The sequence below is a fragment of the Pinus tabuliformis genome, chromosome J (genome assembly GCF_031772625.1).
Source record: "Pinus tabuliformis cultivar Carrire ecotype Pingquan chromosome J, CPIR1, whole genome shotgun sequence".
Classification (NCBI taxonomy): domain Eukaryota; kingdom Viridiplantae; phylum Streptophyta; class Pinopsida; order Pinales; family Pinaceae; genus Pinus; species Pinus tabuliformis.
This window is the reverse complement of record NC_142295.1, coordinates 574334657-574354802: the sequence shown is the minus strand read 5'-3', so window position 1 is coordinate 574354802 and position 20146 is coordinate 574334657. Positions and strand designations below refer to the sequence as shown.

The 20146-nt window shown below is 39.2% G+C and overlaps 1 protein-coding gene across 1 annotated transcript in view; it reads left to right on the top strand.

Moving 5' to 3' along the window:
- LOC149228290 (ABC transporter I family member 21-like) overlaps positions 1-20146 on the top strand; it is a 135057-nt gene that overhangs the window by 84553 nt on the left and 30358 nt on the right. Inside the window, exons 4-5 of the mRNA XM_089378141.1 lie at positions 18459-18510; positions 19332-19468. Of these exons, the coding sequence (XP_089234267.1) occupies positions 18459-18510; positions 19332-19468 (189 nt within the window). The remainder of the gene's footprint in view (positions 1-18458; positions 18511-19331; positions 19469-20146) is intronic.

Sequence of the window (20146 nt, the reverse complement as noted above, 5' to 3'; positions counted from 1 at the left end):
ATTGCTAAGTTAAGTTAACTTAAAAAAAAAATTAAAAAAAATGAAGTGTCTTTCCTTAGCCCGCGCGGTTTTTTCGGAAGCGCTCCGAAGCGCTCGTGAAGCGTACGCTTCCGGGCCCGAAGCGTGGCGCTTCCGGAGGCCCGAAGCGCCATCCGAAGCGCGCTTCGGGGCCCACGCTTCTCAAAAACTAGGAAGCGCATAAAAAATTAGGAATCGCGCTTCGGAAAAGTTGGAATCGCGCTTCCTTGGGCGCTTCCGGAACGCTTCCGTACGAGACGCGATTCCGGCCTAGGATCCGGGGGGGGGGGGGCGCTTCCTGCAACACTGAGGTGAACCACTCACCCTACACACGTCATCATGGGGTATCACAGGGGAAGGTGAACCACTCACCTTGTACACAACGCACCACATAGGGGAAGGTGAACCACTCACCCTATGGTTGCTCATAGCTCCAAGAAGTACCCCAAGCCCCTAGGAGCTCCCAAAGCTCAGTGTCCAACTCAAGCGGGACCCTCATGGGAGGGTCTTTCCATGACTCCAAGTCTCTCTCGGAAGGCTAAGAATTTGACCTTCCCTAAAGGCTTCGTGAGGATATTTGTGACCTGCTCATTAGTCCTGATGTGTTGGAGCCTTATTGCTTCCTGTTGTACCATATCCTGGATAAAGTGGTACTTGATATCAATGTGCTTGGAGCGGTCATGGAACATAGGATTCTTTGAAAGGCAAATCCCACTCTGGTTGTCGCAGAAGATCACGGTGGTATCCAACACGTGCTCAAATAGCTCACTGAAGAGCTTCCTCAACCAAATAGCTTCACAACAAGCCATACTAGCTACAATATATTCGGCCTTGACGGTGCTCAGTGCAACTTATTTATGCTTTCTGCTCATCCAAGAAATTGAAGCAGATCCCAATGAGAAGAAACATCTAGACGTGCTCTTACGATCCACCACATTGCTAGCCCAGTCAACATCTGTATATCCATGCAGCCTCAAATTCCCGACAGTGTATCTTAGTCCATAATAGATTGTGCCCCAGAGATATCTCAAGAGATTCTTAGCAACAATCCAATGTATGTGATGAGGCTTGACCATAAATTGACTCAACGTGTTCACAATGAAGCATATGTCAGGACGAGAGTTTACCAAGAACATCAGGGCCCCCACAAGTTGTCTATATTTGGAAGGATTTGCCAATTTGGGCCCAACAACACTTCCACATAGCTTCTTGAAGTTGAGTTCCATCGAAGTAGACACGGACTTGCAATCCACCATCCCACATCTCTCAAGCAACTTCACAATGTATTTTCCTTGAGAAACGAAAATCTCTCCTAGCTTTTGATAGACCTCCAGGCCTAGGAAGTCGTGCATAAGTCCTAGGTCCTTCATCTCGAACTCAGAATCCAACTCCCTCTTGCATTGATAAATGAGAGGGTCTACACCTGTCAGAAAGAGATCATCTTAATAAAGGACCAGAATGAGAGGCCTGTCATTGTCAACCTTGAAATATAGGTTAGGGTCATCATCGCTCCTTGTAAATTCCAACTTCATAAGATAGCTATTAATCCTCTCATACCAAGACCTGGGGGCTTGCTTCAACCCATAGAGGGATTTCTTCAACCTGCATACATGTGTCCTTTGATCCTGTACTTCAAACCCCTTAGGTTGTTCCAGTTATACTTCCTCCTTAAGCGAGCCATGCAAAAAAACAATCTTAACATCCATTTGGTGTAGGCTCCATCCTTGAGAGGCAGCAAGAGCAATAATTGAACGAATAGTGGTATATTGAGCAACTGGTGCAAATATCTCATCATAGTCCACCCCTTCCTTTTGAGAGAAGCCTCGAGCAACAAACTTGGCCTTGTATTTTTCAGCATTCCCATCAGATCCATGTTTGAATTTGTAAAGACATTTAGAGGTGACCATAGATTTGTCCTTGGGTCTAGGAACCACATCCCAGACATCATTTTTCATGATGGATTCGTACTCCTCATTCATTGCATCCTTCCATAATTAGTGTTTCACGACTTCTTCGAACATACAAGGCTCAGATTGAGCAATAGTACTCATAGTAGCAAGGTACCCTTGATACCTGGTGGGCTTCTTACTTTCAAAAAATGTCCCTCTTGGAGCAATATGCTTTTCAGCATCTTCAAGAGTGTCTTTGAGCCACAACGGTCTTTTCCTTGAGGTAGAGGGATCACTAAGAGGTGGATCAATGGGATCCATCGGAGCTTCAACATTGGGCATAGGCTCATCGGACAGAGGTTCTTCCTGCTTTCTTTTAGCATCATCATTTTTTTATCCTGGAATGCAGAGATCTCTGGCTTTCCCAAGAGCAGTGTCTTCATCGAATGTGACATCATGGCTTACTTCCACATCTTGTTGACCAAACACATAGATTCCATATGCCTTTGAGTTTTCACTATAGCCCACAAAAGTTCTTTTCTTCCTGCAAGCTACCAACTTGTTTCTCTTCTCTTTAGGCACATGAAAATATACAGGGCAACCAAATATTCTAAAATGAGAAACATCAGGTTTCTTACCAAGGAAAACTTCTTCGGCTGTCTTGAAATTCAATGCTTGATGTGAACACCTATTTTGAACATATATGACGGTATTTGTAGCTTCTCCCCATAAGAACTTCGGTAGGCCTAGATCATGAAGCATGGCATGAGTGGCTTCCATGATCATTCGATTCTTTCTTTCAGCAACTCCATTTTTCTCAGGAGTGTATGCAACGATTGTCTCCCTCTTAATGCCAACTTCTCTACAATAGTCATTGAATTCATTTGATTCATATTCGGTCCCATTGTCGGTCCTCAATATTTTGATCTTCTTCCCTGTTTGATTCTCCACCAAGGCTTTGAAAGCACGAAACCATTTGAATACTTCATCCTTCTTCTTCAAGAAATAGATCCATGTTTTGCGAGAGAAGTCATCCACAAAAATAACATAATATAAGTATCCTCCTAATGATGTTACGGGCAACATACCAGATAGGTCAGAATGGACCAGTTGAAGAATATCAAAAGTTTGACTTTCGCTTGAGGGGAATGGTCCCCTTGTAAGTTTCCCAGCTGCACAACCTTGACAAACACCTTCATGATTCATGTTGAAATCGGGCATACTTGTGACCATCTTCCTTACCCTAGGTAAGGCTTTGTAATGAAGGTGGGCAAATCTTCGGTGCCACAATTCGGATTGAAGAGAAGTGTCGCAAGACATGGCTCCCAAAGGACTTCCTCCAACTTGATAAAGACCATCAACCCTAAATCCAAGTGTAAATGCATCTTTAGGGTTTCTTTGCCAAAGACGTACCTTTCCATCAATGAATGCTACCTTGAAGCCTTTATCTTCCATCAAAAAATAGATACCAGGTTCTTCTTCAAATTGGGCACATACAATACTTCTTGTAGATGAATGGTTTGACCTTGATTCAAGTGAAGAGTGACGGTACCTATTCCTTTCATGGGATAGGTGGCATTATCTCCAAGTATGATTTGCAAGTTAGTCTTCTTTTCAACCAAATTTGAGAGGGCCTCTTTGTACCCAGTGAAGTGCCTTGAGGCTCCACTATCAATCAGCCAATGATCCAATGTATCTAGAGGAGAGGCAGTAGATAAAGCGAAAATAAGATAAAATTCATTTTGTTTTTCTACAACATTACTTTCCTCATACTTGGAATTTCTTGATCTTTTGGGAGGACGACCATTTCCATATCGAGCAACGGGAGCATTCCTCTTTCCTTTATTATTGAACTTGATGTTCCTTTGATTGCCATTGCCTTTGTAGTTGATGTCATCATCCCTTGGAGTATCCTTCTTGTGAGGACACTCTCTAGCATAGTGGCCAAACCTGTTGCAATTGTAACATCTTCCTTTTCTTCCTTCTTTGAATCCTAGCTTAAATCCTTGACCTTGTTTCCTTGGACCAACATTGTTTTTCCTTTTAGCATGAGCGGAGAAAGCGGTAGGATCATTTCCATTTGAGGGCTTATCTCTCTCCATCATCCTTATTTCTTCTTGAGTGCATCTAGCTAATAATTCATCAAAACCTGGAATCTTGTCATTGTTGAGGATGGTGGTGTTAAACACATCCCATGCTCTTGTAAGACCTCCAAGTGCAATAAGAGTGAGCTCTTTGTCACCAACAACTTCTCCAATATATAGAAGATCATTCTTGATTTCGGTAATCCTCATGAAGTAGGATTGAATGGACTCTCCTCTATCCATCTTGATGTCTTTCAACTTGTTCTTGAGAAAGAGGACTTGATTTTCATTTGTTTACTTTGAACATCCCAACCAGCTTATCATACATCTCCTTAGATGTTTCCAAATCAGAAATATAGGTAACCAAAGGCTTGTGAATGGAATCTACAATAATTTTCTTAGCTTTGACCTCACATTTTTTGTACTTTGTTTTTGTAGCAGCAGGTGCATTTGAAGGAGGCTCCACCATTCTTCTCTTTACATAGTCCATATCATCATTCTCTTCCAAAGTCAAATCCAAAGACATCTTTCATGCACTATAGTCAGAATTGTCCTTGAGCTTGTCCTCGGATTTGAAGTATGATGTAGTCATCATTGAAGCTAGACCAATATTCTTTTCCAACAACTTTCCTTAGTGATTGTTTTTCTCACTCTTGTTCGGGCTTTGTCTTCACTTGGGCTCTGGTTCCATGTTAATTTTAGTTAAATGTTCTATGCTTAGCACAATTTACTTTAATGTTCCTTATCAACCCAATATCAATTTCCAATTTCCAATAGTAATTACAATAATCACATTGACAGTTAAAGCAGATAGAAATAAAACAAATTGCAGAAGACAAGCCAAGACAAGAGGACACCAGATTTGGTGGATGCCAGGGAAAAACCTCAATGTGGGGAAAACCCTTTGATCAATTCTTCTTATTATTAAATCTAAAGTTTAGCATAGAGTGAGTATAAAAGTCGAATTGACTTGCCCAATACAAAGTAAAAACAACCCTATAAATTTCTGCAGTCAGCTGCAGTCAAACTTTAGCCCTAACCAGAAAGTCAACGCTGGTCAAATCAACAACAAATATTCCTCAAAGCAGCATGGTCTTCCTTGGTCAAACTCGCCCTGATCAAGAGGTCAAATTCATCCCAAAACAACTTGGTCAAACTTGGTCAAAGGAGAGAGAAAACTGCTGTAATTTTATGCGGTCAAATAGTAGTCAACCCCGAAGTCAATGCAAGTCAAATAGCCCAAAATTTCTCGGTTTCTGTGCCCAACAATGTGGCCTAGAATAATCAAACCTTTGGCCCTCAAAACGCGGTCAAACTTGGTCAGCAACCCCTCAATCAACACTGGTCGAACCTGTCTCTGAAGTCTGAAATTTCAGCTTGTAATTATGCCCAGAAAATCGTCCTCCTTGCCACATGTGTGAGAGAGAGAGGCTGCCCAATAGCTGTACGAACCAATCTGATGAAGAGAGAGAAGAATGTGTGAGTGATGAATGTCCAAATGAGGTGTGAGGTCTCTTGTATTTATACAATTCATTGTGAATGAAGAGACACATCCATTGGGCTTCTTGAGCCTACATAATGATGAAGCTGACCTGATCAATTTGCACATGTGGGCATAAATTCAAAATCACACTTCTGCTTGTCCAAATGAGATGATCTTTATATCAATCTTAGACCTCTCGAAAAGAGGAATCCAATGCAATCATCATCTCCATCAAATGGGCTGTCCCAAGGTGGAATTTGGCCCTAGTTGCTAGTTTTAACATTAGTTTAGCAGGAGATACATCAAATTCAAGGTCAATGGTCACACTAACCAACAAGATGCTTTCCACAAGACAACCACAAGATGTCAAGTCCAACCTCCTTCACTTGTTCACAAAAATCATCCTTGAACAACTCCGTCAAGATCTGTAATGGAGGCTGAGTTTCGAGCTTCTTCTTCCACAGAAAAATCTTAAGCTAGATCATAGTTACACCGCGGAAAAAATTTGTCTTGATCACAACTTTACTTCACAAGAAACTCATATTTGATGACAGGCTTCACTCCACAAGAGACTCGGGTTAGATCATAGGAATATGTCACAAAAAACTCAGGCTTTGTCACTGAAGAATATACCATAGAATTCAACCCTTTTCACAAAGTATTTACCATAGGGAACTCGACCCTTCTTACAGATATTATGCCACAGGGAACTCGACCCTTTCACAAAGGTTATACCATAGGGAACTCGACCCTTCCACAATGATTTTATCTGCTCCTTAGATACTTCGATATGCTCCTAAATCCCTTCAATTTTCTCGTGAGATTTCTTCGCTTACCTCAGAAAGATATATCACAGAAGATTTAAATTGGTGTTGAGAGGTTGAATGCTTCTTATTTATAGTGATCCAATGGGTTGAATGGGTGCCTCTTGGGGTTGAGCCGACTTCATCACTAGGGAGGCTGACTTGACATCTTGTGGTGTCTATAATTCAAATTTAAAAATTCAATTTCCCGCTTTTGGAAAAGGCCATGAAGAACATGCCTTATAAAATATTCTTTTGACAAATAAATAAATAAATTTTCTTTTATCACAAGCATGAAGAACATGCTAAATATAATTTTTCTTTCATCACAAATATAATTTATATTTTATCTTTACAAGTACAAAATTGTACATTATGAAGATTGACCATAGCTACTAAATTCAACACCAGAGTCTAGAGGAGGATGGTGATCACTTGAGACACTTTGGGAGGGCTGGCATACCTCTTCTTAATGCCAACGACATGCCCTAGGGTTGCCACATCACCTGTGCAAGCCCTAGGAAGGTGATGTGAAGCTTCTTGATGATGACGTCTTGGATCAGTAGATGTGACTTGGAGATGCATCCATCCACTTTGATGATGTATCTTGGAGCGAGGAGCACTTTTTGGACACACTTGTCACTTTACTTTATGAAGGTGCTCATTTATTGAGTATGATGTCATGTTGGACAGCCGGAGAAATTGTCATTTTATTGTGATTTATCATTTTGTAAAGCTATATTTAGGTCAGCTTGTGACCTATTAGCCTTGTTGGAAACTTTTAGGGCTTTTAATTGTAAATTAATGGATTTTGACTTGGTTACCCTCGTATAAATAGAAGGGAGTCAAATTTCTTTGGATCATTGATGCACCCATCCACTTTAATTATGTATCTTGGAGTGAGAAGCACTTTTTGGACCCTCTTGTCACTTTACTTGATGAAGATGCTCATTTATTGAGTATGATGTCATGTTGGAGAGCCTTTTTCTCCCATACGTGGAGAAATTGTCATTTTATTGTAATTTATCATTTTGTAAAACTATATTTAGGTCAGCTTGTGACCTATTAGCCTTTTGGATGGTTTGAGCAAACTTTTAGGGCTCTTAATTGTAAATTAATGGATTTGACTTGGTTACCCTCATATAAATAGAGGGGAGTCAAATTTCTTTGGATCATTGTCACACACACTCATCATTTCTCTCTTGAAGGAGTGTGCACTAGTGAATCTTTCTTTTCTCTTGGATGTAATGGCTAAGTAGAGTGTGAATTGTCTTGGGGAGGATATGTTTTGCATGGAGAAGCTTTCTTTGGATTGATGAAGTGATGCTTGCTTGAATGGTGTAAGTTTAATGCTATTTTCTTCCATTTTGCATGAAATTTCTGAAATAGGGGTTTTCATATGCCATATTAAAAAGTGCAATATCTTTTGTGAACTCTTGTTTCTATGTATTTATGTAAAATTTGTCATCAAGTATCCATCAAAGGAACTAGTTTTCTTGCATCCTTTGACCTTAAATCTCCTACACAAGAAAGTCACTAGGGTTTCCCAAGTGACATGAATTGTCTTCCACCCTCTCTATCCAAGGTCCTTCTATCTTGATCTTGCCCTAATTGACTCCATTGCCCAATTGATTAGAGGCAATAGTCTTGGTGTGTCAATCAACCTTTATTTTTTTTATTAAATTTATTCTAACTAGGGTTATGGTTTGGTTAAAATTGCATTTTATAGCATTTTTGCACAATAATGTCCATTTTTTTGGGCATTGGGAACATAGATCAACTCAGTAACCTAGCCATTCCCATAGGCTACAAATTTAAATAAATTGGGGAATTTTACGGGAGGAATTGATTAATTAAGGTGACCAAAGAAAAGAATATTAAAAAGTCACTTTATGTAATGAAGGGAAATTGACCCACAGTATTCAGATGGCCCATGGTATTGACCATCATAATAAAAAGAGAAGCAAGAGCTCACTAGCAGGTATGATTGATGTTTTGATTAATTGATTTGTGGGATCATCGAGCTTTGTGTGAGGGTTTGTAACTGTGAGTGTGGATCTTCTTTGGGGTTGAAACTATCCTTCCTAGGGATCAAAACTAGTTTCAGTGGTGAAACATCCACCCTAGCTAGACAAGAGGGTGAACCACTTCAGGTTCTTCATTGGTGGTTAGGGAAGGAGGATCAAGAATTGTCAAAATCGATGGTTCAAGAGATTGTTGTATTTCCAGTTGATCAGGATTATTCTGGTGAGAGCAATTACATTATAGAGGCCAAGTTAATTGGGCGCAACGAAATATCTTGGAGAAGGCCGAGTAAGGGGAACTCGCCAAATTTTGCTAATAGGTTTCGCTAATAATTTGTGTAAATTTCCTCATAAATTATTAATAAAAATTTGTTGGAATTTGTTGTGGAATTTCATCTTGATTTTATGGTTATTGGCTCTTATTTTTCTTGTGTGGATTCTCCTTAATTTTTCCCGTTGAATTTAATTAAATGTTTTTTTTCCCAAAGAGAGAGGTAGCTAGTACTAGGCCAACCCTCAGTATAGACTCACTTAAGAGCGCAACATAGTTATTATATTCCACAGCATGAACATGTCAACTCACGAAACTTGAACTTGGGTGGGGAGGATAACAACTAGTTTGTCCAACCACCTAAGCTAAACTCAATTGAAGAATTTAATTAAATTTTATGGAAAAATTATTTCTAAAATGTTTGTGAGGAAATTTGGGGAAAATTACAAAATAATTCAAAAACGGATATTACAATGGTATTAGAGCTAATTTTTCCTCTAAGCTTGAAGGGTTTTGTTGAGAAATGTTGCAGCGGGATTGTGACAAACACTAAGTCAGGTGCATACACAAAGATTTGTAGGGCCAATTATTTAGCAAACTCGTGGGAAAAAGGGAGGCCGAAACCCTAGGCCAAATTGAAGTAAATCATGGGTAAAAAAGGAGGCGGCAACCCTAGGCCGAATTGAAGTAAGTTGTGGGTAAAAAAGGAGGCCAATACGCTAGGCCGAATTGAAGTAAATCGTGGGCAGAAAAAAGGCTGGAACCCTAGGCCAAATTGAAGAAATTGTTTGATAGAAAAGAGGTCGAAAACCCTAGGATGAATTGAAGAATTTGTGAAGCAACGAGGACGCTGAAAACCACTGCGCGGAATTTTAGAAGTTCGTGGAAGTCACCAAGTTGAATTGTAGAGAGACGATTCACTTCGTTGCTAAATTTCTATTGTAGGTAAATTCGTGGGTTAACCATTTTGTGTTGAAGAGACATAGTTTATTTTGTTGGAGCCGAGTTTCTCTTGTAGAGGCCGTATTTCTTTTCTAGGGGGTCGAGTTATCTTGTAGAGGATGAGTACCCATTCGTTTGGGGGGGGTGAATCTCACTTTTGCAGAGGCCGCATTTCTCTGGTGGGGTAGGATTTCTCTTGCCGAGGCCAAGTTTAGCTTGTAGGGTTTGAGTTTCTCTTTGGTGGGGCTATATTTCTTTGTAAATGTCGCCACCTCTTGGAGAGGCTGCATTTCTCCTTGTGAAGGTCGAAACCCTAGCGCGAATTAGCTTGCTAGCGGAAGAGTTCTATACAGTGCATGAGTGGGAGAAGGGCCACACTAAAAAACCCTAGCATGAGTTGTCCGAATAGTCCATGGAGGTCATTGGATGAGTTGAGGGCCGAACTACTGCTCTATTTCTTGGGTCGAGATGAGTTTATTTGAGACTATTATTTCTAAAGGCTGATTTTATCATAACTGGGGTCGAATGTTGAAGGTTGAGCCACCCTGAGTGCAAAAATTGATCATGTAGAAGCCAAGTTTGAGGGTAAATCCCTATATCGGAAGTAATCATTGTACTCTCTAGATTTACATAAATAAAACAATTATCAGTTCTATATGTAAGCTGCAAAATTGTGTTAAGCAAGGGTTCTTATGAATATTGTCTCTGCTGTAGTCAATGACATACAGGAAGTTTGCATACTAACTGTTTGCGGAAGCACCTAGACTATTATGAAGAACGACTGAAGATTTGGAAGGGTGTCTCTACTATACTATACAAATTTGTGAAATAAGTCAGCTTTCTATGGGGTTTTATCAGTATGAGGTGAAGCTTAGGTTGCTCTTAAGAATTGGTGCAATAGTATGTTAGTGAACTTGTTGGGAAAATGCTGGAAGAGGAGCTTTTTATTGCAGGAGACAAGTTGGGTGGTTGGTCTCCATCAAAAGATACCCTTCTTAGCTTATTGGAGGAAGTGCCAAAATGTTTACACAAAGTGGATTAGACACCTTCCCAACTGATGCAAGCAACTATGGTCCCAACATTGATTCACTTAGGTAAGCACAAGCTACTGAGACATGAGGATAAGGAGACAAGGCTTGCTGTTGCACATTGTTTAAGTGAGCTTCTAAGGCTTACATCTCCTAACATTTTGTATAAGGAGGATACCATGCGGGAGGTCTTGCAATTGATCGTTGAAAGTTTTGGTGGGTTAGGTGACATCAGAAGTTATTCTCTCAGCAAAAGGGCTAAGATCCTAGATTTAATGGAAAAGGTGAGATCATGTGTTATCATGCTTGATTTAGACTCTAATGATCTTTCCCTACAAATGTTTTATCATTTCCTCAGTGCCATCAAGTAAGGATCATGGCACAACTATCCAAGATCGCATGAAGGCCATCATGATTGCCATTATTGATGAAAGTGATGTTTTCTAGCCTGTTGTATCTTTATTGTTGGTTGTACTAGAACAAAAACAGGTTAGTTCAACAACTACGTATGTCTTAGTACATATTGTGGTCAAACATTGTGAAGGGAAGTTGAAACCTCACTTGTTTGAGGAGGAGCTGGTAAATGAGGAAGAAAGGTTGAGAAGATTTGTGTGGATGCACACTCTGTGTCATCTACAGATGCCATCACACAGGAGGATGATAGTAGTAGCATGGGCCGGAGTATTGCTTCACCAAGGCTTTCAAGTGGGTAATCACCGAGAATATACGCTAGAAGAGGTTAAAAAGGGCCTTTAAGTAATATAGGAGAGAACCAAGGCACTAAAGAACAAAATATTACAAAAATACATTGCATAAGTCATTGGTAGCTAGGAATGCGAGGACAACTGCTAACCTTGCCGATATTGAGAGATAGTTGGCAATGCTAAGGAGACAGGGACAAAAGTCAACACTTGACTTGTGGAGTATCCCTCTTTTGCAATACATAGAAAGGGCTTGCGACACTATGAGCAGTTGCTAACACATAGGATTGGGATCAATGAGGAAATACGAACCTAATCTTAGAGGATATTTCCACCGGATGGCGAAAAAATTGGGATACAAGATCAGGAGATATAACTTTGTCATATCAACATCCTAATTGTAATCAGAGTAGTGCAATGTTAGCATGGTGTTCTTTTCGAGCAATTGTCAATGGCTAGTGGGAGAGACATTCTCTTGGAGATCATGGACTCCAGAGGTGTTATGTTTACAATTGACATCTCCTTGATAGGGTTCCGTGGCAGTTAGATTGGATGGAGATTATGAGTTGGTACCCTATCAAGTGGAGGATTTATGGGAGGACATTTGTACCTAGGGGTTCGATGTAGCAAGAGTGTTAAAGTATTAAGGATGATGGACTCCCTATTTGATAGTGGGATCCAGGTGGGTCATCCCATTTTATGGCAGGGCTTGACCACCCATCTGGGAGTGGGATCCAAGTGGATCATCCCATCATATGGCCGGGCTTGGTCAAGCAAGAAAACACAACTAGGAGAAAGAAGGTTTACATTTTTGTTGGGTGGATGTCCCCCTTGTTGGGGGGATACACCAAGGATAGGTTTATTGGTGATCATTGGAGGTAAGGGCTTCTACAAGTAACTGTTAGTTTGTAAGATGAATGCATGAGAGCTCGACTTCTTGATAGCAGATTTTCTAGTTTGCACCTATATCAGATTGAAGCAGCAAAAGCTTCGGGAAAACACAACCGGGTAATTGTTACCAGGTCTACCAGTAGTGCATGGCAGCGATTATAATTACAGAAAGGTTGTCCGAGTGATCAAGCTTATGATTTCCTTACAATTCCATGGGAGTATAGGGCTACATCATATGATAGCCAACATAATATATCATCCAGACAGAGGGGCGACATTGTTGAAAGATCGATAGCAACAATTTTTCCAGAAGATATATGCTCAAGGAAGCTGTGTGAAGTGGAACAAGAAAGCTACTTGCAGTATAGAGATATGAGTGAGCCAACAAGGATAGAGTTTTCAAAACAGGATAATGCATGGAGAGAGTATTGGGTAGCAAAAAAAGCATGGATTTATCTTGTTCACCATCACTTTATCAGTGGGTATTTTAGGTGGGTAAGATCTCCTGAATATATCCTCAGGTTAGTCATGCGACAACAGATAGGGCGGTAGGATTCCATCTTTGGAAGCAAAAAGAAGAAATTTGGGGGCTATGATGATGCTTTAGGGATCTAGGACCATTGTAGAAGCCCTCTCCAGACTAAAGTAGATGGAGTAATTAGCAACATGTGGAAGCACATAAGTCCTTTAGATGGTGATCTTGCTAATACTTTGTGCCTAAAAGACTTCACAATAGGTAGCATGATATGGCTTATTACAGGAAGTCTTCTAGTTGCATTTGGGATATTGAAGCATCCATGCTTAATGCCAAGGGATGATGTAGAGTATGCTGGAGAAGGGGATCATGAGGAGCTATACTCAATCTTATTAGGAATTCTTCAAGCGCATGATCTACATCTTTATGATATGGTAGAGTGTGATAGGATTGGGATGATACAACAACTGCATAAGAAACCATTTTGCAGACTGGTGTGGGATCTTGGTATTGATGTTGGAATTGCTTAGGGTCAAGCAATATCGGGAAGGGAGGACTGCAATGTCTCTTTTTCTGGGCATTGGGAATAGAGACCAACTTCGTAGCCTAGCCATTCCCATAGGCTACAAATTGAAATAAATTGGGGACTCTAAGGGGAGGAATTAATTAATTAGCATGACTAAAGAAAATAATATTAAAAAGTCACTTTATTTAATGAAGGAAAAGGTGACCTGTGGTATTTCGACGACCCATGGTATTGACCATGGTATTCTGATAAGCCATCATAATAAAAAGAGAAGTAGGAGCTCATTTGTAGGTATGATTGGATGTTTTGGTAAATTAATTTGTGGGCTCATCGAACTTTGTGTGAGGATTTGTAACCCTGAGTGTGGATATTCTTCGGGGGTAAAACTATCCTTTCTAGGGATGAAAACTAGTTTTGGTGGTGAAACATCTACCCTAGCTAGACAAGAGGGAGAACCACTTCAAGTTCTTCATTGGTGCTTAGCAAAGGAGGACAGAGAATTGTCAGAATCCATGGTTCGGGAGATTGTTCTGGTGAGAGAAATTACATTATAGAGGTTGAGTTAATTGGGCGCAATGAAATATCTTGGAAAAGGCCGAGTTGATTTAAGGGGAACCAGCCAATTTTTGCTAACAGGTTCTGCTAATAATTTTTATGTAAATTTTCCCAGAAATTATTAATAAAAGCTGGCTGGAAATTGTTGAGGAATTTCATCTAGATTTTACGGTTATTGGCTCTAATCTTTCTTGTGTGGATTCTCCAAATTTTTTCCCGTTGAATTTAATTAAATTTTACAGCAAAATTATTTCTAAATTTTTTCTTAGGAAATTTGGGGAAAAGTACAAATTAATTAAGAAAGGGATATTACGTGCACCTAGATGTTATAGTCCTTTAGGTAGGAATTGCAATTATTAATGTTTAAAAAGCAAAATCTATCATTTTATTGCATATTTTGCAGTTGATTTTAGGGCTGATGTCTAGGTTATTTTTGCTGTTTTGTGCATTTGCAGCCATTGAAAACCTTTGTTTGACCTATCCTTTGTTTACCTCCTTGAACAAACTCAAACCTTTGTTGTTCTTACCGTTTATAGGTTGTTTTGGTTGGTGTTATACTGTTTTGCATCCTGTAAATCTTCCTACCTATAAAACCCTAACTTATAACAACATTCTTTAGTTGATGGTAGCTAGTGGAAAATCTTACTTGAACATTTGTAGACCATATCATGGCCTCCAAGGCCTTGCCAGTGATTGCCTCTATCTCGATTCTCATAAGCTCTTTGTCCACCCTTGATCCTATCTTTGTTGAAGGTCCTTTAGGGTGTTTAGTTGCAAGTCCCTTAGAAAGCTATTTGGCTTAGATTCTTTGGTCATCTAACCTCTAAATCTTGTGGGTGAAGTATCCCTTGTGGGGATCAATGTTGATAACATTGCTAATTTTTCGGCAATGTGCTGAAAACCACAATTTTTTTGGCTTGAACAAATTGCGATTTTTTTCCATAAAATAAACATTGTGTTGCTTACTAAAAATCACGATTTATTTTTATTTTTATTTTTTTGGTCGTTTTTTTGTGTAATTCATTGAAATATTACGATCTCAAGTCAGAATGCCTTCTTTTGACATTTCACTCAGCTAGATGGAGTTGTGAGGAAATTTTGAGTCTAGCTGAGGGTTTTTGCACAGTGTGAGAAGGGATTCCAAGTGTTGGGATAGTGGATTTGCGCAAGCCCTACTAACGCTAAGTAATTAATGGTAATTCTAAACTCATATCCAACAAACTTAATAGTTTTTAGGATTTCAGGATTTGGCGGGTTGCAATGTTGTCATTTGATTTTGTCAAGTATAAGGCTATGGAACTAACATTTAATCAAGAAAACTAAGTCCTGTTAGTTTTTGATGGATATGGTAAGCATCGAACAAGCGTTCTAATCTTAGATGATGCTAAGAGGGTAAGGAACACGAGATCTCCAAAACCCAGAAAAGGTTTTGCGATATAAGTTTTGGAAACACCTTAATTAAATTAATTTGCCATAATTAAATTTTTTACTAAGTCTAACTTAGGAAAAGTGGTAAATTAAAGTTAATTAATTAAGGACGTTTGAGATTGCTCTAGAGGTTTGTTAAATTATGGTATGTTCTATGCTTAGAGAAGTTTACTTCTTTTACTTTTTATTAGCCACTGATTAGCAATCACAACATAAAGTAAAGTGCAGATAGAACATTAAACGATCGACAGAAAACAAGCCAAGACAAGAGACACAAGATGTGGTGGCTAGCCAGGGACAAACTCCAATGTGGGGAAACCCTTTGATCAAATCTTCTTTTATCTTCAATAGTTTAGCAGAGAGAGAGATAGTACAATATCACTAATCAGTGATTTACAACAACAGTAATAAAACCCTTGGACAGCAATAGTAAAAGTGATCAATCAGCTCCCAAAATGTCTTCAAGACAACCTAGGAGAACTCGGTCTCCAACAGAGGTAGTGGCAGCCCAAAACAGTCAAGGTAAGATGGTCAAAACAGCAGTGCATGCTACAACATACTGCAGCCAGCCCTAACCAGATAACGCAGTCATAAATGTGCCCTTAAACAGTCAACGCAGACCTGTTCAGCACTTCGGCTAGCCTAGGAGAGGCTGCCCACACAAGGCCGCAGTCAATGGAGGCAATGTGCTGGTCAACGCAGGCCTAAACCATTTGCTGCACCTTCCTGCGTCCTTGCTGCCCTAGCTGCGTCCTCCTTCAATGCTGCCCTAGCTGCGTCCTCTTTCCCACGCTGCCCTAGCTGCGTCCTTCTCTTTCCACGCTGCCCTAGCTGCGTCCTCTCTCCTTCGTATACCCAAGAGACAATGGAAGAGATGAGAGGTAAGATGAGTTGAGATAATGACTCAACCTCTCCTCTATTTATATGCAACACTGGGCAAGAGTGCCACACACTTAACTGCTGGCCGACCTTGACAATTTGTCAAGTAATTACTGATAAATTCATATCTCCATAAATACTTGTCGGAATTGGATGATCTTTAGATCAATCCTACACCTCTCAACAAGAGGAGTCCAGGAAAAATATCAGCTGCCATAAATGAGGTGACCCACATGAAGTTTGGCTCTAGTTGCCAATTTTAACAAGGTTTCTATTGATGAAGTCATATCGATCTTAGCCGTTGATGGAGATTAAATTGTGGCCATTGAGACTCCAATGAGAGATTATAAGAGTAGGTCGAAGAACTTGGATATAGCATTAAAGTGATCAGTTGTGAGACGCAGATTGAGCTACCCAGTTCGTAGTTTTCAGTGAGGGCACAGTTCGCCAGGGAAAGAGCATCGGAAGAGGGAGCAACAAAGATTTGGGAGCAGAGATTCCAGAGAAAGTTTTCCGCAGTGTTTCCATTGTCCGAGAGACAGGAAAGAGGAGGTCAAATTCATCTGTAGAGGAGGCCAAAATAGCAGTGCGAGTAGCTAGTTTATCTAATGTGAGTTGCGAGAAGAGACTCGTTTCAGTTGTTGGAGGCCGGATTAGTATCCTAGAGGCATAGCGAGTGGGTCTAGTAGCCATAGGAGGCATATTTACTTGCAAGGAGCCATTTCCAAGGGCTCTGCAAATTTGCCAGAGCCACCAGTGCACATTTCTGGGCAGAGGTGCGGATAGCCAGGAGGAGGTGTGAGTGGCTGGAGAATGCCAGATGAGTTGCAGAGGGAGACAAGGGTGTCTCTAGCATAATTTGCTAGTAGATTTTTGGAGGTTTGCCAGTAAGGCAACCGGTTGTAATATTTCTCTCAAATTGCTACATAATAATAAACCCTCATCTGCGGCACTAGTTTTCCCTTCGGGGTTTTTCTGGGGATGTTAAGTCCAAAATAACAGTGTCATTTTATTGTGTATGTGCATCTATTTCTCGGTTCCATATTTTTATTTCTGCAGCGTATTTTATTTGGTGAAGAATTGCAGTGTAGTTTATTCGCTATTTGCCGTTAATAATTTAACAAAAGACAAATAAACTGTTAAGTTAGGAGAATAATACTCAATTGCTAGGAGAATAATATTCAGTTGCTGCAGTCCAAGGAATTTTCACAAGCCCTCTATATACCTTGATGTTGGTGGGTAGTGATTGTTAACTCCTCTGTCTTGACCCTTGTAAAGATGTATTGATCACTCAAACAAAATCTCAATTTGAGATGTTAAGCTTTTTCTATATTATTTTAATGGTTAGAGGGTGATATTGATGATGAGGTTCATGATTTGGTATCAACTTTGATGTATCATTTTTTATTTAGCATCTGCTACATCATATATATATATATATATTAGCGCTTTCTCCATATTTATGTACCAATATGTTTATCTGATGTTGTTGCTTTATATGTTTAAAATTTTGAAAAAACGAATATAGGTTGTATTTTTTAATTTTTGGGGCGGTTTGCCTATTTTTGCTGATGTTTCCAAGATTTTTTTTTTTTGGACCTTTGCCAAGTTCTTTGCCGATGCCAATGTTATCAACATTGGTGGGGATAATAGCCAACCATAAAACAATAGGGGAGAAGCCATCAAGGTGACAATAGTGGCTAATCCCATTGTTGCCCTAATATCTATAGTGCCCAATGAGGCATTACAATATGCTGCTAGATTTTGTGTTAGAAGGGTCAAGATGAAGATTTTTTCAATAAAACTTGTTATTCTAATCGTGAAAATCATCGCCTCAATTAGTAAACTTTTTCTTTCCCAGGAAAACCTTGCAGGGAAATCCTCAGGCATTTTGCAGATGCTATCTTGTTTAAACTTGTTAACATTGATTATGGTGCTTGACCCAGTGGGGACATTGATTGAGACATGCAACAGAGGCACCCACCTTTGGTGATGGACCTCAAGACCTCCTGCATAAAGCTCAAAGCAACAATCACTTGAGCTAGCTTGTTGGGCTTCTATTTAGTCAACTTATCAACATTACTTTGAACAAAGATGACCCTTTGTTCATGTTTAAAAGAAGCAGAATTCCAATATAACTTCTTTCCAAAATTTATGATGTCCTTAATGAAATCAAATGTTTGTATGATCTTGTTGCTTGTTTCTCATTCTTGAATTGAAGAATGAACACAAACTTTCGTAGTGCATTCAACTTTGGTGCATCTGGTACAGGTCTGATTCATGACACTAGGGCAGGGTGTATGTTAATTGTGATGGGCTGGTGTTTATTAATTGAGATTGTAGTGACAAATTTTTCGTGTGATTTCAGGGCTTGTGTTTCTTGGTTTGGCTCTTGCATATCTTTAGTAGTTATATTTTTATGTAGAAATTTGAAATATCAGACGGTTTCACATGTAAACAGGGGGATATACCACTGCAAGGCGATTTCTTTGCATCACACATGATTTATGGAGGTAAGAATTTTGTAAAATGTATTGATAACAATCCAATCATCTTCAGTTCGTGTTAAATCTTGTGGATTATTTTGATCCACTGTAGCTTTGCAAGGCCATTACCATCATAAACTTAAACATTTTCATGTTGAAAGTATAAAGGGGAAGTACTTTTTATCAGTGTTGAAAATATCGGTATCGGCAAAATATCGGCGAGGGTTCAGAAAATATCTTATCGGCAATATTGGCGAAAATATTGGCAAATATTGGCAAGCATAAAAAATAATTCTTTCAAATTTTTAAACATAGCCGATATTTTCAAAATATCGCGATATTTTGCCGATATTTGCGGATATTTTGAAAATATCGCGATATTTTCAAAACAGAAAATATCGCGATATTTTCTCAGCGATATATCGTTTTGCTGAAAATATCGCGATATTTTCGAATATCACCAATATTATCAACAGTGCTTTTTATGAGCTTAAGAAGTTCGATGTAGTGTGGCCTTTGACAAGACAATCTTTTAAACCATAAAATGTATATCACCAGCAACAATCTACTTCATTCGTCCTATTAAACTGTACATGTTTTTACTGTGTAGTTGATGCATGACTGACTGTGTATTTCTATGTTCTAGATCAGATTTTTGTTGGGTTTGGAGCAAGCGTATCAATCATTAGATTATAGCAGTGCAGCCTTGAGAATTATTGAAAGTGATCTTCATAGCAAGCTTTATGGAGAATTATTGAAAATGATCTTCAACTGCGAGCTTTATGGAGTTCTCTACATTAAATAGTATTTGTGAATTTAACAGTTTATGTGTTTTTTATATTGTGCAGTGGAAGGAGTAGACCCAGCTCGGAGAGAGAAACTAATTGAACTGCTTGATATTGATCTTGGCTGGAAAATGCACAAAGTGTCAGATGGCCAGCGCCGCCGTGTACAGATTTGTATGAATCTTCTTCATCCATTCAAGGTAACTACTATGTTGGATAGATGTTTTGAAAGAATCAAGGAAACTGAACAGAGATAGTTAGGAATGCATGAAATTTTTAATCACTAAGTTATTTCCATCATTCCTTAATTTTTACATTCCTTGATAGAAGATATTGTGAATCTGACTAGAGAATCTGCTTTTAACTTTGGCAGTCTGTTGCATATCTTGAAACTCTATGAAAATTCTCTCTGTAGATTGCATTGTTGTCTTCATCGTTAGCGTTGTTTAACCTTTATGTGCTTTCTAAATCTTGAAATGCTCCATTAGTATTTTTGCATGTCAGTTTGCGAGAAGTTGAACAGCACAGTTTAGCTCCAATGACCAATGTCTCTATGCATTGACTGGCAGAGATGATGTTTGATTGTAATAACATTTATTGCTTACAAATGACAAACACTGGTTATAGGCATGGCTAAGTACTAGGATAAACATTATCAATGAGAGGTAGACATTGTGATTGTTGCACATGTTTATTATTCTCATTTATGAAAGTCTTCTCCAGTTAACTACTTTAAATCAAGCTGTTAAAGTTGTCTTTCATGTGAGAAGCTGGTCAAAAACATTGCTTGTTCATGGCACAGATCTGTTAAATAACCTTGTCATTCCTTAGAGAGGTCCATTTATATGTAAGGTGGTACATGCAAATACGGAAGTCCT